The sequence below is a fragment of the Hetaerina americana genome, unplaced genomic scaffold (assembly GCF_022747635.1).
Source record: "Hetaerina americana unplaced genomic scaffold, ioHetAmer1.1.p SCAF_10, whole genome shotgun sequence".
Lineage (NCBI taxonomy): Eukaryota > Metazoa > Arthropoda > Insecta > Odonata > Calopterygidae > Hetaerina > Hetaerina americana.
The window spans coordinates 34,629,564-34,653,378 of NW_027286070.1; the positions used below are offsets into that span (position 1 = coordinate 34,629,564).

Here is a 23,815-nt window from a genome sequence, read left to right on the forward strand (position 1 = left end):
TAACAACTTAACATAAACTGAATTGGACTTAAACATAAACTTACAAAAAACTGAATTGATGCATTCATGAATTGGCCAAGGCAAAAATTTTTAGGTTATATTTCATGGTATACAATTGAAAAAAGCTTCCTGAATGTCAACCTATACCTCCACAGTCCTCACTGTTTTGCATAACCTTTATTCATAATAAGGAGTTAAGGGCTCTCTCAACCAGATTTAAACAGAGATAGCCTTTAGTCAGCAAGTCAAAAAATCAAGTATCATAGGTTTGCATATTTATTAAAATGCAATACACTAACTTGACATGCCATCTAAAGTGATGCCTTATTAGCGAGACATTTGTCTGGTGAGCCAACAATATTTTCTTGAAGCCACATATAAATAAAAAATTAAGTTCTTTTTACCAGAATATTTTGTTTAAACTTACCAAGTTCTTTGAATTGTTCATAAATATTTGCTGTCCTACAGCATCTTCAAGTCTAGATCGTCTTTCAGCAGCTTTAGTCTACAAGAAAAGATTAAGACAGAATCAGTTATCATGACAATGCTGCTGACAGCTAATAAAAGTCAATGTTTATTCTGGTAGCCTTACCTTCACTTTCTGCCAGAGGTCCTGAATTTCTTTTTGGCGGCTATTGACATTAGTTCTTTCATCTGGATATGCTGATTTTACCCTGGATAAAGAAATACGAGCAAAACTTGTCAAAGACAAATCTGAGCTTTGAAAACCTAGGAGAATTGTTGCTTTATATAAATAAACCATAATCTCAACCAGAGAGGTAACACACAATGAAAATTATGATTAAATTCACCCAGTATGTGATGGTATTGGAAAGAATAGGATGAATTTACGTCAAAAAGTGAAACAAATTTAAAACGCCTATAAAATTATTCATATTTTGTTCCAAACTTGACACAATTGCAGATATTATTCTCATGCAATGAGTCAAAGCAAGACTAAAAGAAATAAGATCAACTTCCCTACATAAATAGAGGCAGAGTCTTTCTCATATGATAATAACCAAGGCCTGCTCAATAACTTACGAATCAGCCAGGAGATTGACCCTGTTAACTTTCTCTTGTACAGGAGCCAGCTCCCTTTCCAGATGCTGGTGTCTTCTTTGGAGAGCCTGGACTGTCTTTAGATCTCTGGAATGCCTTAAACCACTTTCACCACCATCTCCTTCCAGCTGCTCCATTTTTTCCAGCATCCAATCTCGAGCTTCATCGCAAGTACGGTTGAACAATTCCACACTAGAATATAAAAGCAAGTATTTTGTACCTTCCACCTCGTAATAAAACGATTCAAAATATTGAAATTCAATGGTTTGGGTAGTCTGATTACAAGGCAAGCTTAACATTTTGATTAAGTTGTAAGTTCCAAAGAAACTGTGGGAGATGCCGCAACAGTAAAGTTTTAAGTTAATTAATAGCGAGACAAAACAGACAAAACTGTTGATTCTACTACTCAACTGTTTCCTTGCACAACCTGGGTTTCAAAAAATTCTATCATATTCAGTTGTCTTCACATCCATTTTCATTCATATGCACACCTTGTGGAAGAAACTGTTCGAGAAAACAGTTTGGTTTGGGGGGAGGTGGATAATAGGGGAGTGCTACAGATTAATGGGGATAGGAAGCACCAGCATTGGTAGGTTGTCTACTCCTAACACACGCAGTTCAGAGTGCACTCATCTGTTGAGTCACTGGCTTCTATTCCATCATTGCCTTCTGGGTAGAGGTAGGAGGGATGCTTGACACTGGCTCACTCCTACTGAGTCAATCCGGGCAGGTCCAATGACAATGAAGCTTTACAATGCAGCAATTTCAGAGTATAAAAATCATTCGCCTTGCATTGGAATGCATATTAGCAGATGATTCCGTCAAAAGTTACTGATGTGGCTTCTCCCAAAGTTTCTTGGAATATGAAGCTGTTCCAATGTGGTTTTTTAAAGAGAGAAAATTCAACAAGAAGGAATGGAGAGGGACTTTTTTATTGGTTAGCACGGCTGTCCTTGATGTGTTACACTATATCTAAAACCTCTATAAATCTTCACTCTCAATTCCTAACGAAACATCTTCAGAACAAAATTGGTTGGGTGATTCTCTTCCAAGCAGTATATGGTGAACAAAGAGTAGACTTTCTTTGATTCAAAGTATTAATTATAAAATTTTGTTTTAATAGCAATGCCCCTGCTCATTCTCCCAATGTACTTTGCAAAAATAAAAAGACACTGCTGAAATCTTCCTACCCTATTGGCTACCCTTCTTCCAGCTATTTCATTCCACAAGTTATATAGATACTGTAAATGTATATAAAGATGCCTGGAAGTGACATTTTTTTAAAACCAGGGCCAAGCAAAAATGCAATTAAATAATGGAGTTCATTAAGTTTTTTTTTCTTTTTTCCTTGCTTTATGGGAAAAGTCCCCAAAGTTAAGCCAATGTGGTGAATCTTCAGAAGTTACCCAGGTTATTTGCTGACAGACCTCAACCAGTGTTTAAGTCAAATGGGGTACAAAATTCACACACTAATGCTAGGTGGGCTAGCTTCTTTTCATTTCATCTGTGTTTTCCCAAAAATATTGATTGATGAGGAAATTGCCAAACTTGGTTTTAACAGGGCGTTACTAATATGTAAACCCAGAATCCACCATTCAATTTCTAAATACTCCACTCACTAGGCTAAGCCACAATAATATTAAAAAATATATAAATTGGCGAAATAGTATGCATGATGATTATTATTCATCACAACATTATATTAAAAAGAAATAATGTTGAACCATTACTATTCCAAAGCAGTTCTAAAAGGAGGTTCTTTTTCATAAATGGAAAACTATGAATATTAATATGGTAGATCTCACCAGTCATTTTATTTCTCTTATATTCTTTCAAGCCTATACAAAAATCACTGCATACTACCTTGATCAAAAAGTTCCCGGAATAACCACCGTGTGCCGCTCCCATCGTTCCGATTTGAGTTCTGTTTTTTTTGTTAAATTGGTACATCTGTTGTTGATATTCCCTTTAAATCTTAGTGTCATAACTTGACATTTGCAAAAGTTACGTAGCCAAGAGTACATCTATCTCTGTGTGTGTTGGCGATTTTTTACAATTTCAGAAATGGATTTAAATTTGCAACAACGAACTTGCATTAAATTTTGCGTAAAAAACGGATTTAGTGGCGCACGGACATTGGAAATGTTGGAAAAGTGTTTCGGCAACGATTCTCTAAAAAAAACGGTCGTTTACCAGTGGCACGAGCGGTTCAGAAGTGGTCGTGAGTCAATCGAAGATGATGAACGCAGTGGCAGACCATCGACATCGAAAGTCGGTGAAAAAATTGATAAAGTAAAAGAAATGTTGGTCAATAACCGCAAATTAACCATCAGAGAAATAGCGGAGGACTTGAACATTGCCTATGGATCCGCCCAAGACATTGTGGTTAATGATTTGGGTTTCCGTCGTGTAGCAGCAAAGTTGGTGCCAAAAGACCTCAATTTCATGCAAAAAAGAGACCGTGTTGACGTCGCAAAAGACATGATTTGCGAGGCTGAATCCGATCCCACATTCATCAAAAGGATCATTACTGGAGACGAGACGTGGGTTTATGAGTACGACACGCAATCCAGACATCAGGCAAGTGAATGGCGTTCACCAAATGAGCCGAGACCAAAAAAACCACGTCGTTTTCAGTCAAAAAAGAAGGCAATGCTGATGGTTTTCATGGATTACAACGGTGTAGTGCATCATGAATTTTTGCCAGAAGGCCAGACAGTAAACAAAGAGTATTATTTGGGCGTTATGAGACGTTTGCGTGAAGCAATTCGCCGAAAGAGACCAGAAATGTGGGCAGAAAACTCGTGGATTTTGCACCACCGTCGCACAGTGCTATCATTATTCGTAATTTTTTGACGAAAAATGCAACAAATACCATCCAACAGCCACCGAATTCACCTGATTTGGCTCCCTGTGACTTCTTTCTGTTCAATCGAGTTAAAAAACCATTACGGGGAACGCGTTTTAGCAGCCGAGAGGAAGTAATGGAAAAATCGCAGGAAGCACTGATGGACATACCGAAAACCGAATATAAAAAATGTTTCGAGGATTGGATCAAGCGCTGGCATAAGTGTGTTGCAGTCGATGGGGATTACTTTGAAGGGGACAATATAGATTTAGATGAATAAACTTGTATTTTTAATTTTCTGAATAAATTCCGGGAAATTTTTGATCAAGGTAGTATGTGCAAGTGGTGATATGAGGTTCATTTGATTAATATTGTTATAAGAAAAACAGCCCAGCAAATGGCTAAACTTAAGGTGGTTAAATAGCATCACCATAATCATCATGAAAATTTCAAATAAAACTCACATGCCCATGATTATGCAGTGAAATTTACTTTTCTTAAATAAATTTTATTTGCATTTCATCAACTTATGCCATACTTGTGGGACACAATAATAGGGATGGGTAGAATACTGCATCGGTCGATTTCCAAGATTCAACCCATTTGATAAAAAGTTTATAAATGCTAACAGAAAATTGTTCTACATGTAAAAGACTTCCATATATTTTACATTTTCAAATGTCCAAGTTCAGCTATCGACACAGGATGCCCCAAATCCAAATATCAACATTTTTATGAGATTTTGAGGTAACATTTCCAGTTTTCCTGGATTTTCCACATCCTCAAAAAAGTTTATAATAGTCAACTATTGACTTTGTGTCAACAATGATTGCACCCTAGTGTCAGGATAACAGAGAATAGTTGGTGGTCTCATTGTGATGTAAGGTATATAATACAATAGCTTGCCATATGTTGAAAGTATACGAAGTGTAGTAGCACTCGCAACTTTCCAATGTAAAATGCACTAAATATCAATTTTACAATAATATCTCCCAAATTAAGTTTTTTAGGCGAGCAAAATCTGCTACTTTTCCAGCTGTGTTTTGGCAGACTTGGAAAACTTAGAACACCTGGAAAACCTGGAAAAGCCTGGTCGGCAGATGCTGTATTTGCTATTATATTGCTCATAGTAAAACTGGCTCTTACCTAGAGGCTCCCTCCAAAGATTTCTCCTTTTGAGTTTTCAACCAGTTAAGATGATCCCATAATCTATGAATCTGGGCTTGCCTAGCTCGAACTTTTTCCAGTTGGCTATGACCTTGTGCTTCAAACTCTTCTACAGCAGCATCCAGAGCTTCAATTCGTTTACCACTCGCCGACAAATCTGTGAGGAAATTCTGCAAAAGAAAATAAAACCAAAAATATTCCACTACTGAACATACAACAGTAAAAATGAATAACTTAATTATGTATAAACAATATTTTATAGAACCTGTAGAATATTTTCTCTCATCACAATAGTGACTGCATGCATGCAAGAGTTAAGTTTCCCATTTGCCTCGCCTACTACAACCTTGGATGTATATTGACTTTAAATGAGTAGTTTTTATTATGCCAATATGAGATTAAAATAATCTCAAATAATTTTCTGAGAGAAATAAATGTTGGATTATGAGTGGTATCTAGATTTATTTCAACTATAAAAGTGAAGCATAACTGTGATATTTAAAATTATTTTCCATCCGAGATTTTATTGCATGGAAAATAATTCTTTAGATAATAGATTAAGCTCCTCATTTTTGAAACATTATTAGCAATTTATGGGAAAGTATTTCATAAAATAGAGCTCTCAATATCATTCACTGAAAAGACTAGCCATACACTTCACAAGCATTAATATCAGCTATAGAAATTAGTAGCAAACAATATGTGCTAAAGCATATCTGAGGTAGATAATTAAAAAATTCCATTTGGTAAAAAATAAATCATCAATATCTTGCTACTATAACTTAGTGATGTCTATACTGAGCTACATGGCAGGCATAATTTGAAAATATTAAAGAGGAAAACAATGGCAAATATAGTATAATAGTACTTTTACTTACTCTTTATTAAAAATAAAAAATTACTTTACTTTATGATGAGTTTACATGTTGAATAAGGTGGTAATTGAGCATTTTATTTTAATCAGAGTTCCTTGCATTTGTTCTCACATTAATATTTTAAAGTAAAACCAAAAGAAATATGCCTGTGTTGAAATTTATCTTTTGAGTACACGATGACTGGAGTATTAGCCAGAGTAAACTTTTCAAATGCTACATTACTGATCCAGAAAAGTAGCCTTATTGGAACTACACAAAAGTTAAATATAAGTTTCATTAGACTGTTAACACAAAATACTTTTATATTTATATTGAAAGATATACAATAGATCTTTCATTAAAAATTTTCCAGAAAAGAACTAATGTGTTGTCATCAATTCAACCAATGTAATTTTTATGAATGCATATCTCATTCATATATATTTCAATGGCTGCAGCTTAAGTTCCTACTGAACTATTGGTACTGTGGCATAATGAATACCTTGCTTTGAAGAAGCAAAATGTGTATCACAATTACATCACTCACCTCATACTTCCTCTTAGCAGCTTCAACTCCTCCATCTACTTCTCTGTCTTCTGATCTTAACATCTTCTCTTTATCTTTTATCCACTTCTCAAAATCTTCACATTCTCTATAAAAGCTGTATAAGCGGATTGCATCCTCCAGCATTATTTGTCTTTTCTAAAATACACAATAAAAGAATATAAATGAACTGCGCAATACCAAATGCATACATGAGTAAGGTTTACAATAATCAAACGAAATAACCTTGGTATTCAACTGAGAAAAAATAAAAAGCACAAAAACTAAAAAACTTTCAATGTATTATTCTACTAATTTTTTCAGGGAAAAAATACCTGAGCAAGTTCTTTGAGGTTATTGTATGTGTCATTTATTTTCTTTTGCCGAACTTCCACACTTTCATTGTCTGATGTTGATTTCCTTCTTGGTGGTCTCACACCTAGAAAAGAAAAAGAAAAGAAATTTTGTCATTGTAACACATATATAGATTTATAGCAAACGAATTCAGGGCGACAAAATTACATTCTTCACCAGCCAGAAATAACAGTTTTATGAATTGTGAAATGAAATGTCATACCTGCAGGTGTTCCAGATGAGAATGAATGTGAATGAGCACTCTTTGATCTATTAGGTGCAACTGGAACTCGGTAAGTCTGTGGAACCATACGAGTCTTGCGGACTTTCCTTCTCTCTCGAATAACTTTTGGGCGCTGAACATGAACAGGCACAACTTTTGGTTCTATTTCTTTGACATAATTTGCTGGGACAAAACCATCCATCCCATTACCTTTGCGGACACTCCACCAATCTTCATTTGTTTTATTTACAAGGTACATCACCTGTTGAAAAGAATGATCACAATGTTAAAAGAATTTCCATTCAAATAGGCAATGTTCAGAACAACTCGATGGCTTTTCATACAAAAATTCAGCCATTCTTAACAGTCCATACCCTGTAATGTTTTCTTCCTAAAAGTTATGGAGAATAACATGATAACCATACTAATGGGATTAAGAGAAAAATGAACATGGCAAACATGACCCAAAAGAACAAATTGAGTAGTTTCAGGCGTGATATGATCAAAATTGAGCATAATGAATAACTGATAGTAGCACTTTCCCACTGGATAAAATTCATTTCATGACCGGGTTTCAATGTATTACATCATAATCAGGAGATGACATAATACATCGAAACGTGGTCTCAAAATAAATTTTACCCAGTGGAAAAGTGTTTCTATCAGTTACTCATTACAAGCCAAAAGATGTTAATATTTTCCAGGCAAAAGCCTAGGGTAGCTTAATAGCTTTAGTTGAAACAATTAAGTCTTAGTGTAAAAGGACCCCTTGGCAGCTTAACTTCCACAAATTACCTGGCTAGAAAAAATCTGGGTTTGAAATCAAACATTTTTTCCACCATGAAATTCTCAAATTTAGGGTTCACACCAGCAGATGACTGAGCTAAATTTATTGCAGAGACTTTACTCATAGTTTTTCAACATCTATATTAATGCCTGCATGTCAAAATGTTGGCTACAACATCATAGACCAAGGTACAATTCAGATGGCTGCAATTTCTTCTTGACATTCCATGCATTGTAACTTTGTTTGAACTTTCTTTTTCTTCCTAAGCCCTTAGAAAATCTACTGGTATGAGGATACCTTGGTAGTTTAACAGTCTAAAGCACTCATCCAGAAATATATGACCCAAGTCCAAATCTCAGCCTATGCAAAAGATTTTTGTACAGTGAAAGTTTTGCATTTTGGTAAACCAAAATTAATAAAAGTAACAGCAATTGACACTCAAGTCATTACAGTTTCTCCCCATTTAGATGGTGATTCAGGTTGAGATTCAATGGATTTTAACAATCCTTGGACATTTGATCATAGTTTTGAGTTATGAGGAACTATGCTAAAATATAGAAAACTTGCCTCTCCCTTTGCCATCACCATGCCCTGGCCACTGAATGCATAGAGTGACTTGACTTGTGGGACAAGTCGTTCCTCGGTGACTGTTCTGGTCTCGGTCCTCTCTACTTCTTCCTCATCCCAATATTCTTGAGGCACCAATCTCACTTCCTGAGTCCACCCTTCATCACCTGCTCCACCATTTGCCATGCCCAGGTCCTCCATTTCTGAGGAAAATTCCTGTTCTGCTGATAGCTGTAAAGATATTTGCATATTACTTTTAAATTTGTAATGCTAATACAGCAAGAAACTATTAAAAGAGTTTTTATCAGGTTAACAGAGAATGTTATGCAGCAACATCAAGTTAATATTTAGCTGAGTTACATCCATTCATTTGTTAAATGTTTCAAATTATCTTTATTTACAAGTCCTTTCATAGGTGATGTCAAAATACTGTCCAGATAATATGAAGTTATTTCACTAACTACCAGGTTTTTTTTAAACTTCTCTAAAAAATTGATTTCTTCAAATAATTTTTGGTTATTTCATGATTTATGATGCAAATCATTTTATTTTCATATCCAAATTACATATACATGTATACCCCATTTTTGCAATAAAGTTGCACATTATTAAGTATTACTTTGCTTGAGGTACCTATTTCATATGTGGTACAAGTTATTTTATTCATTGAAAAACTAACCAAATGGGTCATCCACAAAAATTTTGCTTAAATACAAGTTGCCTTGTGTATCCACAATCTTATCTTTAAATTTATGTATGTAAATTTTTATAATATCATTTTTTCCAAGTCTACTGGTACCATTAAGTATTTTATTATTAATCCCAACATTATTTTTATCTTCCTCCAGAATATTTGTCACACAATGCGCTATTACAAATTCAACTTTGCAAATGTCTATTTGATATGTTTAACGCTCCACTTCAGAACTACTATTAAGCTGTCATATTCTGAGTTTTAATACATATATCATGCCCAAAATCCAAAGTGCAATGTTAATTTCTCACATTAACTGCAAGTAATGCAAATTCAAAAATTGTGAAATTTAAGCATTGACATTGGCACAAAAAATCTGCAATAGTAAAAAAATTCTTCCTCAATCAGAAACAAAACTTTACTGCCGCAATTTTAACAAATTTGAAATGTATCATACTTGAATTTACTACAATTGGAACATTTCAATAAACTAAAATGATTCATCCACTAAAAGCATTGATATAAACTTACCTCCAATCTAGATATCCCTGCTTTGATCAAACGTTCAGCCTGGGTATTGAGAGAATTGATATCACCTGAATATGCAACTATCTCCCCCTGCAGGTCTCTGTGTCGCTGAAGTAGAGCCTGAGCACTAGGCTCATCCTCACCACAATCATTACTTCCAACCAAGGCTGTTTTCTCTCTCAACCAGGATTCAGCTTCATTGGCATCTGTATAAAACTTAAAAAGAAAGAGTATATGTATTACACTGTTAAACTATTTAGGTGCCTTAAAATATTTACCAAAACAATGTGACAATGGAATGAAATAGGAAACTTTATCTTCAGAAATTAAAAATAATTTTTAATTAGTATACTGCATTAAATTGTGGAATGCAAAAAGTATAAATAAAGATTATGGTTATCATCTCAATGCTGAGAACTAGTCAACAAATTCAGACATCATATGCAAAATTTAAGCCACATAAGTGAATATCAGCAGGTAAGAGATTTAAGGTGAACTAAATCAACCATAAAACTGTTAACAAAATTCATGAATTTACTACTCAGTACATTATTCAATACATTATAAAGATGGAAAATATGGGATTAAATCATTGAAACATTAAACTTGAGGTACTTGCAATTGATATATTCAGAATATATCCACTTTTCTTGTTTCTACTACAAAAAAGAATTTTGTGCACCACAAAGCTGAAAGAATATTATTTTTGGAGAATCATTAGTCACTGACTCGACCCTTCTAAAGAAAGAATTAATTATACAAGCGCCCATAACAAATCTCCATACATGAATATCTATGAAACTCAAAAAATACTGAGCACCTTCCCCATCACTAATGAGGTTCAAAATCAGACTTCTCCACTCTTCAGATAAGGGTTGCCATTACCTGTCTTCACATATTTTTTACAGAAAAGAGGAATTTAATAGTAAAAACAGGATGAACTCACCTGATATGCTTCGGCTGCATCCTCCAACTGCTTTTTCCTTAACAAAGCTAATTCCTCCAATCTTTTCCAATGAGCTCGCAAGCTATCAATTCGAGCACCAATTTCAGCCGATCTAGGATGTCCTTCCTTTATTAACTGCTGGCCAGATTCACAAACTCGCTCACATTTTTGTCTCCGAGATTTCATTTCATCTAGCAGAGCCTTAAAGAAGAAAAATAAGGATATATAAAGGGAATAGCTACTGTGTGTGAAGTAAAAATTATTTGATGAAGCTAACCTATAGCTTTTTATACTTTAATTAAAAATTTACAGGAAACAACCATTCTTTCAGAAATAACATGTGAAACAAAGAATTTTTTAGTGTGATTTATTTTTGTTTAAACAAAATAGTTTTAAAAGGGGGGATAAATAAGTAAGCAAATATGAAAATTTATTACCATGATACCTAATGAAGAGGTCAAAAATCATCAATTAACGGTGTTTTTTTTGGAATTGGGTCTATTTAAAATTTGAAGTCACATCAAAGGTTTTTAAATTGCTTACTTTTCTTGAATAGAATGAAATTCCAAGCGGTAATAGGACAGGCCTATATAACTTTGGAAATAACTGCCAACTTTGAACCAAAAGATAATGGGTAAACAAAAAATACCAAGCTTACACGATACAAGGACAAGAATTTAACAAATGAGTTAGCATGCAGATGTATCAAGTTGGAGAGGTATAATAATGAAGGTTTAGACAACACATGAACACACATTATGACCAATACAGAAGTATTTAGAAGTGATAAATTGTTTACATCAACACTGAACACTGATATTCCAATTTAAACTACCTGGTATTTTGACTAGCAGTAAGATGATACAGCCAGTAGTCATGCAAAAGAAATAAATTAATATAAATGAGTGACAATTTTATGCTACAGCTTCAAAGTAGGCTTATTACTTAAGTAAGATAACTTCCTTCTGAAACCTTAAAAATAGGTCTATATTCTTATGGAAGCCATTTAAACACACAAAAAATAAAAAAACAGAAAATATCATTCAAATGGAGGGCTCTACTATGAATGTAATAATTATACACATTTTCAGTGTCAATTTTCCCAACAAATATGGCATCCTTTTTTAAAAGTTTTTCTTCTTATTGCTTCAAATTTGTTTGATTTTTTTATAGCCCAATTACTTTACATTCCACTGATATCACCAAATTGACCATTGAAAAATATGAGCAGATCCCACAACTAAAAAGAAAACCATTATCAACAGGAATCCCTGATTTCTACATCATATCAACTTCATTTTTTCTCCATTTTTCCTAAATTTTAAAAGAAATCAAATATTTCTTTCAGATTTTCCTGACTGAGTGGCCACCCTTCATTGAATGAATACTATCTTCAACATACCAAAATCAGTCTCCAAGAAACCATGTATGGAATATTTTGGAATGTATTTTTTTGCACTGAATGACTTAGTTCAGTTCAAGTAAAAGATGCATTACAGTACCTATAAACAGGTAACAGGCTGATAAGTAATTCTGTATAGTGGAAGGGATCTGATACTTCTTGTTGCCAATAAATGGAAGGACTAGCACAACAATGATTTTTACAAATCAACATGATTAACTGAGGGATATGGCATTTATAATATTTTCAAAATAACAGTTTTACTGTAACCTATTTAGAACAGCATTACACTTAGAACCACATGCAAGAAGCTCTTTCACAAACAAGGCCCATTAGAGGCATCTAGAAATGTAAACACTCCCAGATCACACATGCCAGGAGGGTTTATAAAGGGGCAATGGAATGCAAAAAAAGGCCTAGGGGAATAGCCCATTGATTTCTTTATAAGCAACTTATGAATAAAGGAACATATTATTATTCCTGATGAAGGAACTCACAATGGTTGCAAAATCTTAAATGACAACAGTACTGAATACATAGCAATTACCAAAAGTAAATCACATTTTTTTTATTGTTGCTAACTGCAATTGCTGAAGTGCAAATGATTAGTCCTGAATAAATTATGGGTAAAATGCAAACACCTGCAGACACAGTAGGAGTTACAATGCAAACCTTGAAACTGATACAAAAAATTGAACCAGTATCAAGTGAAGCCAATTAATGGTTGGTTGGAAGATACAATGTAAACAGAAGCAGAGCACAACATTGGGTAAAACAATTTCCCTGATCGCTTAATAATGTGGCAACTTTTAATGGAATTTTAAAATCACATGAGAACTATGAATCTAGATTCAATTTTAAATTTTAAAAATCAATTTTACCATTAAATTTTGGGAAAAGGTTAGGTTTTATTTAATATGTGAGTTTTCAAGCAGAATAAAAATTTTGAAAACATTCAGCAATTTATAAATTAGATTTAATAGCTTATCTATTCAAACAATTTAGATGAAGAAATGGCTCAGCTTGGAAAGAACTGAAATTCTCATTTTTTGCTTCTAACAATCATTTGAGTTTGAACAGGATGATATCTGTAATAGAAATTAAACCCCATTATAGGAATCAATTTTTTCCAAAATTCAAACTTGACAATTGAAGTAAAAGACAAGAGGATTGTATAATTGTAGGGACCTATGTTTTGCTAAATATGGAAGTCTTCTGGATAAATATCAAAACTAAGAGACAAGTATAAAAATGTAAATACGTAAATACATTTTTCAATACATAAAATTTTCATTTCAATGTGTAACTGTGCATTATCAGAATAGCTTTGTCAATCTTGAGGAGATCCCCTTTCTGGGTAATGCAGATTGGTTGTGTACTTGAAATAACTGGTATTTTTATTGAAATGTAATGAAATAATTGACTTTGTAATTCCACACACTTTATTTAAAAACACACGACCCAGGTTTCGACGTTGAACGTCATCATCAGACCTGATGATGACGTTCAACGTCGAAACCTGGGTCGTGTGTTTTTAAATAAAGTGTGTGGAATTACAAAGTCAATTATTTCATTACATTTCAATATGTTATGCAAATTCCACAAAGTTACGCCTGAGACAACAAATGGTATTTTTATGTCAAATCATCAAAATTAATCCTGTAAGTAATACCTCTCATGGGCTGAGTTTTTGTTATCCAATATAATAATTATAAAAAAAGAAATAGACATAAGTTAATACACTTGGCTTAGATCCGAGACTAAAATACACAGACTTCACATTATTCATTAAACTAGCAACTCCTGTATTAAAATAGAAAGAAAGACTCGTACTTTTCCACAGATTTTATTATACGGTACAACGCGTTTCACCGACTTGCGGCATCATCAGGTACAAATTTGAAAAACAGACAGAGCAAGCATATATACCCTCAGGACAGAGTGGGGGCGGGGAGGGTTGGAAGGATTTGAGGGGGGTGGGGGCTTGCAGGTGCGTTGATGGATTGTTTTGACCATTTCCAGGCTAATTTCTCGGAGAGGAGTGGGGAGGGGTATGGGAATAATTGGTCATTACAAAGTGTCGTGTTGGGGTTCACCAAGTGCCTTCTAATCTCTAATTGCTCGAGAGCGTCCATTTTTAATCCTTTTGGGAGTGTGTGTAATATCTCTGGGACAAAGTCACTGCTGTGGTTGAATTCTAGTAAATGCTTGGCGAAGAGAGAGTTTTTATTCTGATTTTTGTGACACCTAGCGTGTTCCTTGACTCGTAACTTGATATTCCTGCCGGTCTGACCGACATAAACGCTGTTGCAATCCTCGCATTTCAGTTTATAAATGCCTGATTTGAGAAGGCTATCCTGGGTGTCTTTTCCAATCGCTAGAAGTTTGGAGAGGGTTATGGGTGGGTAGAAGGCTGCTTTGAGTGAGGTGGGTAGGCAGTTGGAAATCCTATATGAAAGATCTCCCAGAAACTGGATCGAGCACCACTTAAAATCTTTAGATACTGCGGGCTGAGATACGAAAATGCTTTTTATGGCCATTGCTTTTTGTTTTTTCCGTAGTAATGTGTCAACTAGTTTGGGGTTGAAAAAACTGAGTAACCTTATTAATAGTCCACCTCAAAATTACCAGTGCACTACTAAAGAAAACAGTCCCCGCACAGTATCGAAATTTGTTCCGGCTGCAAGAGTTGTCAACCTTAGTCACCATACGTTCACTGAGGAGGAGAGTAATATCTTAAAGAAAGGGTTGAAGTTTGCTCCCTCTAAGAAAGTTTCCGAAGCCGACATTAAAAATCTAGCCGCAGATTGCGAGGTTGCCCTTCGGAACCAATCTCTGGCTACCAAACACCAAGTTGCTGAAATCATCATGTCCTCATTGAAGGAAGCAGTGCCAACAACGACCCGCTTTTCCAGCCTTCAGCAACATACGTCCACCCTCCGACGCCTGAGGAAGACTATTGGCAAGGAAGACCTCATCATCCAGAAAGCTGACAAGGGATCTAGTGTCGTAGTGTTGGATAAACGAGTGTATGTGGAAAAGTGCCTTGAGTTCATCAACAACAATCCTATTACTCCGTTATCCAAAGACCCAACCGCGAGTTTCCAAAGTGAAGTGAAACGTGCAGTGTCCAAGTGTAAGTTTTTAAATGCTAGGGAAAAATTTAGTTTAATCCAAATGAACCCCTCCGCCCCCAGGTTGTACGGACTACCCAAATTACACAAAAAAGCCATACCTATTCGGCCTGTCATCTCAGCTGTGTCCGCCCCTTCACACCTTCTGGCACGAAAATTAGACGTATTGCTCCGAGATCTCACAGGTTTTAAACCTAAATATGGAGTTAAAAACTCTATAGAGCTAGCCCGAAAATTGAAAGATATTGATGTCCCGGAAAAAGCGAGGCTAGTCTCCTTCGACATTAGCAATTTATTTACTTGCGTACCAATATCGGAAACTTTGCTTAGGGTGGAAGAACTACTCAAGGATTCCACCATTGCCCAAAATATCTCAGACGAATTGGTCCCCCTCATCAAAATGACAGTTAACCAGAATTATTTTAGTTTCAACCACACCCTTTACAGCCAAACGGATGGGTTAGCTATGGGTTCCCCACTGTCCCCCTTCCTAGCCGAAGTCTTCCTCAATTCTGTAGAAGAACATCTTTTTAATGCTGACAATCAGCATAACAAAAACGTGGGCTATTGGTTTCGTTACGTGGACGATATACTATGCCTATGGACCGGAACCAACCGACAGTTAGACTCCTTCCTTAATTTCCTAAACACTCTTCATCGGAATATCTCCTTCTCCATGGAAAAAGACGTCAACGGCACCATCAACTTCCTTGACTAGACAATCACAATTAGGGATAATAGACACGAATTTGCAATTTATAGGAAACCCACATATACAGACCATATAATTTCTAATGATTCCGCACACCGCTTTTCTCACAAACACGCAGCCCTCCACTCCATGATCCACCGCCTCCTACACATCCCCCTTTCCCCCAAAAACTTCAAAATTGAACTCGTGAACATCACTAATATAGCTACCAACAATGGTTTCAACCCCAAACTAGTTGACACATTACTACGGAAAAAACAAAAAGCAATGGCCATAAAAAGCATTTTCGTATCTCAGCCCTCAGTATCTAAAGATTTTAAGTGGTGCTCGATCCAGTTTCTGGGAGATCTTTCATATAGGATTTCCAACTGCCTACCCACCTCACTCAAAGCAGCCTTCTACCCACCCATAACCCTCTCCAAACTTCTAGCGATTGGAAAAGACACCCAGGATAGCCTTCTCAAATCAGGCATTTATAAACTGAAATGCGAGGATTGCAACAGCGTTTATGTCGGTCAGACCGGCAGGAATATCAAGTTACGAGTCAAGGAACACGCTAGGTGTCACAAAAATCAGAATAAAAACTCTCTCTTCGCCAAGCATTTACTAGAATTCAACCACAGCAGTGACTTTGTCCCAGAGATATTACACACACTCCCAAAAGGATTAAAAATGGACGCTCTCGAGCAATTAGAGATTAGAAGGCACTTGGTGAACCCCAACACGACACTTTGTAATGACCAATTATTCCCATACCCCTCCCCACTCCTCTCCGAGAAATTAGCCTGGAAATGGTCAAAACAATCCATCAACGCACCTGCGAGCCCCCACCCCCCTCAAATCCTTCCAACCCTCCCCGCCCCCACTCTGTCCTGAGGGTATATATGCTTGCTCTGTCTGTTTTTCAAATTTGTACCTGATGATGCCGCAAGTCGGTGAAACGCGTTGTACCGTATAATAAAATCTGTGGAAAAGTACGAGTCTTTCTTTCTATTTTAATAATGGATATTAATTACTTCCACGAAGTGAAGCCTGAAACAATAGAATATAATAGCAACTCCTGCATATAGCACCAATATTTCATCATTCAAAATCTAACCTTATATTTGGCAATCAACCAAGCATCTTTCCTCGGTCAATTTTGTTGAGAAGGCATTAGTAGCTTCATTTTCAAGCAAAATATATAAAACTACATCTATTCTACGCATTGTTTTTCATACTTTAGATATATTTTACACTATCTTACTATCTAATGATAAATAAGCATTATTGTGACTTTCTATAAGTCATTCACCTATAAGATACCACCCCAAAGCTCCTTTACAATACACATCATGATTTTATAACATTTTTCACAGCAATTTTTAAATGCCAAGGATTAGGTTACAGGTGTGCTTATATAACTAATTGACTTTTAATTTATCTAACATTCCTGATAATTCCAAACCTATCAGCCAAGAAAAGTAAAATCAGGTTATGTTATGTTCATGCTTCATGCAGTAATTAAACAAATACTCTGAGCTACAGATAGCCAATTGCTTGGTGTCAGTGACATTGAAAATTACATCAATCGACATTACCTTATGCTTTTGCTGTAAACTAAGAACTGCACGAAGATCCTTTGCTGAAATCCCTGCCTTACAAACACGCTGCCTTTCTATTACCCAGGCTTCTTCTTCCTCCTGGTCTTGGGCAAATTGAAAGAAGTTACGTGCATCCTCCAACCTGGCTCGACGTGCTTTGCTTTGCTCCAATAACCTGTATTTAAATTTTTTCTTTGAATTGGACTTGATGAAAACTTAGCAAGTTAATATTTAGGGATGTTTAAAGCACAGAAGTAGTATTTTTCAACAAAGCATACCATTCGAATAAGAAATAATGCGAAAAAATAATTAACATCATTCATGAACAATTTTGTCCCAGCCAAACTCAGCCAATTATTGTTTCAATATGACAATGTGAAGTTTAGGGAAAGAAAGATGAGACTTCAATTCTTGACTTCATACTTGGGAATTTGAAAAAAATAAAAAGCTAATATAGATGATTGCATATTTAACTTAATGACCCCACTCCAAATTCAAATCCAGTAAAAATCTGGTATATATAAATACAATTTTATAATTTAACATAAATCAACTTGCAATTATTTTTTTCACTTTCTTTAATTTTAAATGAAAAATTACCGACATATGCAACCTGGGATAAAGAAAGAGTTATAAATTACAAATGGATACTATGATAAAACTATGACCACACTTGGCATAGAATCTTTGCCTGGAATCAAAATATACTTGTATTGTAACACCAACAAAATATCAAATCCAAATTTTAATATTCACAAGCTCTCATGGTTTTTCTGTTTTAGGCATCAATTTGCACAATTGTATACATTTTCAGAATAACTGAGAAACTTGACCATTATTCAGAAATTAGGTAGAGTAGAAGAAATTCTGTGGAATGATTAACTAACTTCTAACTAATGTTATCTAAGATAAATAATTTAAGAGCCAAAATAAATAGATGGTATTTTTACCTTTTATAGGCTGCAGCTAGCCTCTCAAGGTGTGTCTGTAACAATGGTGCCTCCTTGTGACCTTGAGCTAAAAATGCCTGCCCTTGCCGTTGTAATCGACTCTGTGTTTCACCCGCAGCTGTTGCCTGAAGCTCTGTTAAACTATGCTTCTGCAAAAGGTCTTCCACTCCAAGAAGATGTCCACCAACATCAACAGATTGAAACTCAACCTGAGAAAAAGAGAAAGCCGGTTTTTCATCTGCATATTAAAGAGCTATTTTTAATGAGAGCCTTACCTGAGGTCAACTCAAAAATGAACTATAGTAAAACTAGTCTTTGCTCTTCAATGAGTATAAAGTAATGATGCAAAAATTGTATAGTGTAACATGACAAGGGAATGCATAACCAATGCAGAAATTGAATCAAGATGTCTCATAAAGTGACATCAAAGCACAATAATAGCCTATGCCTGGTATTTTATCAAGGTGTAGGGGAGGATCTTTTTTCGGAAGAATAAGTCCCCTTTACGTATATTTCAGGGTCTTTATGAGATGGATTATCGGAAGAAAAAATCAATTGCAACAATATGCACAATATGCTTATCCATTAAAGTTAGATCTACCGTGAAATAGGCATATGATAATGTGGTAATTTTTTACAGCTTTCTCACGGTTAGAATTGTGGCCAGATACTATTCAATCAAAATAGGCTGTGGGCTACGTCAAAATGCATAGAGAAATGAAATTATTACATACAGTTTTAATTTGGGCAAACAAAATGCAAATGATGGTTCATTATCATTTTTAGCAGGCACACAAAATTTCATTAGCATGGTATTTTTAACTTTATTTATGATTGAAATATTTCATTGGTTGTCATGAACAATGAACACCCAACATTTTCCTCTGCATTTCTTTTCAACAATTGGGAAATATAAAATTTCATAAGCAAGAGTTATAAGAAAAAATAATACTTTAGCGATATAAAAATTCTTATGCCATTAGAACGTAATATTAAGGGTAAACTGCTATTAAGGGATATTTTGGAGACATAAAAGTGAGTTTCATTGTATTGCAATTAAAAATAATATTACTTCTCTCATCTGAATTTCTTTCATGCAACCATATTTTATCATATCTCTCATAATATGCATGCATAGAAATATTTCATTCTGGAATATCCAGTACTAAAAAATGTTTAGAAGAACACATACAAACCTCCATTTCTTTGATTGTGGCAAGTACTGTGTCAATTTCACGCAACAAGGCCATAAGACCACATGCAGTTGTTAGACTAGTACGATGATTTCCCAGCAGAACCAAGAGCTCATCCCAACGGGCCAATATTTCCCTCTCTTTGGCAATAACTTTATCCTTTCCATGATAGTTCTCTCGAGCTAATTCTTGTGCCATACTGGTTAGATCATGGAATCTATCCTCCTATTGTAAAAAAGGCAATAAAAAATATTCCAATTAATTTATAAAATTACCTAAATGCAAATTTAGAATTTATGCAAAAAATTCTTAAAAATCATCTCAACAATAGAACAATTTACAAGATAATTAATTTTTTGTTCTATAAGGAAATGAAAAAATCTTCCTATCTTTTTAACAGTGGAATTAGGCATTACAAAGCATTTTAATCTCATTACCATTAAATGTTGGTCTGTTTAATACTTGCACAAAATAAACCACACTTAGCTTTAAGCATGGCAATAAAAAAAAATATATTCACCAGTTCATGCAATAAAAGAAATTATTTCAGACTTACACGAGCCAATATTTCAGCACTCATGGCTTCATGCTTAGACATTGTGGCTTCCAACTGCGCAAGATTGCTTCCATATTCAGGATCACACAGCACTTGAGTCATATCCTTCAAAAAGCTTTCTCTTAGGACACTCTGTTGGAAATAAACACACAAAAACATATACCCATGTTTGCATAAAATATTGAAGGAAAATTTTCACATACATAGAACCCAATGATTCATTATTTTACTGTAGGTATAAAAAACCTAATTCATTAACTCTTACTAGAGTTTCAATCAGTCAATACAATAAAATAACAATCTTGTCTACCTAATATTAAAAATTATTAAATTTAAAAATCATAAATTACTTTAAATGAGAGCCATTTCATGAGTAGTGAAATTTTAAGAAAAAGTGCTAGCCAGGCAAAAAGATATACAAGGACAACAGTATTTACAATGGTATTCAACATAGGAGATTTAATTAATTGGAATACAGTTAATAAAAGGACTCATTTTTTTCCTTTAATACATACTTACGCATACAGTTTTGTATTAGAGCTTAAATTTTCACTTAAAAACTACCTAATAGATGAATATGCTGCAAGAATTTATTTATTGTGAATCACTATAGATTTAACATTCGCTTGTGTTTGAAAGCGCAACTACTACATACCTTTCTTCTGAATTTAAAAGCCAATTGTTCCAGCCTTTCTTGACGCAACAACTCCTGGCGTAGAGCTACTTCCCGAGCATGCTCTGCCCTTTCTAAAGCTTCCCATGCCCTCTCAATATCATGCACTAATTGCCCATCCATTGGTACAAACTGTGGTTGATGCAATGACTTCAAATGTGTATTTATATGAAAATATAATGCCTCTATTTCACTCCTCTCTCGGTACCTGCGAGTATAATAATGTAGAAGTATTTAATGAAAAGTATGAGTAGTTAAGCAATCTAAACCAGGAAAAATCAAAATCTTCACTTTTAGATGACACCAACATTTTATAAGTAACAAATATATTCAAAAATGGTCCTGAAAGTATTTGATTGCCTCCTGTAATCAAGCACATAAATATTCTTCAAAAAGCATGTACACACAAGGGATTGGTAAGATGCACATTTAATGCATAATAAAATAATGTTGGGTGCAAAAAATATTTGCAGTACACTCTTAAACATTCCATTAAATAAAATATGGTAAGACATTCCCGAAAAATGAAACAAAATGTAGCCATTGACATATGAGTGGATATCTCATTAATTGATTTAAATACTAAACTGCAAAATGATATCATAAGAAAATAAAGGCAATGCCAGCTGTGGCAATTGAGTTTATGATGTTTAATATCATTTCAATTAATGCATCAGTTGTAATTAAATAAACAGCAAAAGAAATTGCATTGAAGGTTGAATTTTGGATAGCAATAATTTTAGTTTAAAAAATTAGTTATAAACAGCAACTTTATTCATGGTGTATGCACAATACTTTAAATTTTTCAGCTCACCAATGAAATGCAAAACTATTATTTTGTAAATGTTTACTTACTTTGGAGGCTTCTCAACTGTACGGTATGTCTTGAAAGCAGTCAGTTCACTTTGAATGCCTTCTAAAGAGTTAGGAAAATTATGATTGGATAATTGCTTTGTTGTCCTTATTATCCATTCCAACAAATTTGTGGTCAACATGCTATAACGTTTCTTCATTGCATCTGCTTCCATCATTTGCCCGACAATCTAAGAATTAAAATACAATATTTACTTAAGTTTCAGTTCATATTATAAAACAGACATCACACAATGGATATTTTATAAGTTACAATATGGATCCAAAAGTTTAACGAGTACAGAGTAATCATTATTGCAAATTTTCTCAATTCTGGATTGACACATATATTATGTAGCGTGAATTCAACTAACACGTTTATAAAATATTTTATTTTGCACTTTTATTACACCTTTTCTACTTTAGATGTATGATTCAAAGACAGCTAATTTATTTTCGAAACAATAATTTGATAAAATTAAATGCCTTTGAGTTTTAACAATAAAAGAACAATTATATCCTTGAATGTCACCCACTCTTTCAAAACAAAAACAAGAGAAATACCAACACATTATAACTAAAATGGGAATACAAATTTAAACGAATACATTAATTACAATTATTATATCTAAGTAAACAAATTAATCAAAGTAAAATTCATTCACTCATAAAATAATCTTAAATAAAAAATATAAATTTATAAAAACAATAATAAACAATTAAGGAACTTTTTTTAGTTGGATCAAGCATATTAAAAGTAATTTAAATAGTTTGAACTTACATTAGCGATTCTCCTTCCACTTTTCATCTCATTTTTCATCCTCGCAAATGTATGATAATAAGATGCCACATAAGTAATAATTGACTTTTCATCTGGACGATTAGTGTCAACATCTGTGAAAAATAAAAATGGAATACATGAATACCATGCAATTCTTAAGAGATATTCATAGCGCCTTGATTAACAGCTATCACCAACTTAACTTAACAAGTAATACAAAGTTAATTTGAAAAGTTCTTGGAAAGGATTAGAAATAAACGACTTGATTCAAAAACTCTTTTATTTTTCCATGCAGTCTCTCTGTACACTAATGCACTTGATCCAGTGATGTTCCAATGTCTTGATCCCATCTCGAAAATGATATTCTTTCAGGCCTGCATCCCATCAATTTTGGCTGTTAATTCTTTTTTTGAAGAGAATCTCTGTCTACCAAGGAAAATTTTGAGCTTGAGGAGGAAATGGAAATCTGCTGTGGCCAAATCAGGAAAACAAGGCAGATATACAACAATTTATATCTTAGCTCATGTATTTTTGCCACAGTAATGACATTTGGGTAGGCATGCACTGTCTAGATGAAAGATGACTTTCTTCCTTGTCAAACCTTGCCTTTTTTCATTTTATTGTTTGCTGTAACTGGTCCAGGAGGTAAGCGTAGTATTGTCTAGTAATTTCTTGACCAGTAGGAAGATAATATATCAGCAGAATTCCTTTCACATCCCCGAAAAGTGAAGCCATGACCTTTCTAGCTGACCATATTGCCTTCGCTTTCTTTTGCGGTAGTGAATCAACATGTTTCCACTGGTTTGACTGCTGTTCTGTCTCTCGGGTATAGCAGTAGACCCAAGTTTCGTCTGTGGTCACAAACCGGCTCAGAAAATCTTGTTGGTTGCTCTTAAAATGGGTCAAACATAGTTTGAAAATTTCCATTATAATACATTTGTGACCCTTCATCATGAGTGGTGGCACCCACCTGGCGGATTATTTTATTGTACACTTCCACCGTTAAAATGTGATATACCCATTCAGATGACATCCTAATAGCTTCAACGATGTCTCGCACTTTCAGTCATGACCATTTTATGCACTTTTGCAATAATTACTGGGATAACCGCAAAATTTGAACAAACACTATGCAGATCACCATCTACGCTGTCCCAACCAAACTTAAACTCGTTTGTCCACTTGGCAAGAGTTGAATATGAAAGAGCAGAGTTCCTCAGCGTTCTGAACGTCAGCATGAAATTCCTTTGCTTTCATACCTTTCTTCTTGAAGTATTTAATCACTGCTCAAATCACAATTTGTTCGATCTTCACAAATAATTAGACGGGAACAACAACAGAGAGGTCACCATAGATCTCTTCCCAGTGCACTAAGACTTTACATGTTCACTAATTACCTATTAAT

General features: G+C 34.5%; 1 protein-coding gene across 8 annotated transcripts in view; it reads right to left on the bottom strand.

Annotated features, from left to right (window-relative positions):
• Positions 1 to 23,815, bottom strand: part of kst (spectrin beta chain, non-erythrocytic 5 kst) — a 218,465-nt gene that overhangs the window by 87,697 nt on the left and 106,953 nt on the right. For all 8 annotated transcript variants that reach the window (XM_071598510.1, XM_071598512.1, XM_071598511.1 and 5 more), the window contains exons 7-23: positions 22,411 to 22,523; positions 21,633 to 21,820; positions 20,760 to 20,985; positions 20,105 to 20,236; positions 19,552 to 19,773; positions 18,356 to 18,564; positions 17,403 to 17,580; positions 10,575 to 10,775; positions 9,632 to 9,844; positions 8,407 to 8,637; positions 7,053 to 7,314; positions 6,811 to 6,914; positions 6,479 to 6,634; positions 5,057 to 5,247; positions 1,045 to 1,254; positions 593 to 674; positions 428 to 505 (exon numbers count right to left, since the gene is read on the bottom strand). In XM_071598510.1, coding sequence (XP_071454611.1) covers positions 428 to 505; positions 593 to 674; positions 1,045 to 1,254; positions 5,057 to 5,247; positions 6,479 to 6,634; positions 6,811 to 6,914; positions 7,053 to 7,314; positions 8,407 to 8,637; positions 9,632 to 9,844; positions 10,575 to 10,775; positions 17,403 to 17,580; positions 18,356 to 18,564; positions 19,552 to 19,773; positions 20,105 to 20,236; positions 20,760 to 20,985; positions 21,633 to 21,820; positions 22,411 to 22,523 — 2,996 coding nt within the window. The remainder of the gene's footprint in view (positions 1 to 427; positions 506 to 592; positions 675 to 1,044; positions 1,255 to 5,056; positions 5,248 to 6,478; positions 6,635 to 6,810; positions 6,915 to 7,052; positions 7,315 to 8,406; positions 8,638 to 9,631; positions 9,845 to 10,574; positions 10,776 to 17,402; positions 17,581 to 18,355; positions 18,565 to 19,551; positions 19,774 to 20,104; positions 20,237 to 20,759; positions 20,986 to 21,632; positions 21,821 to 22,410; positions 22,524 to 23,815) is intronic.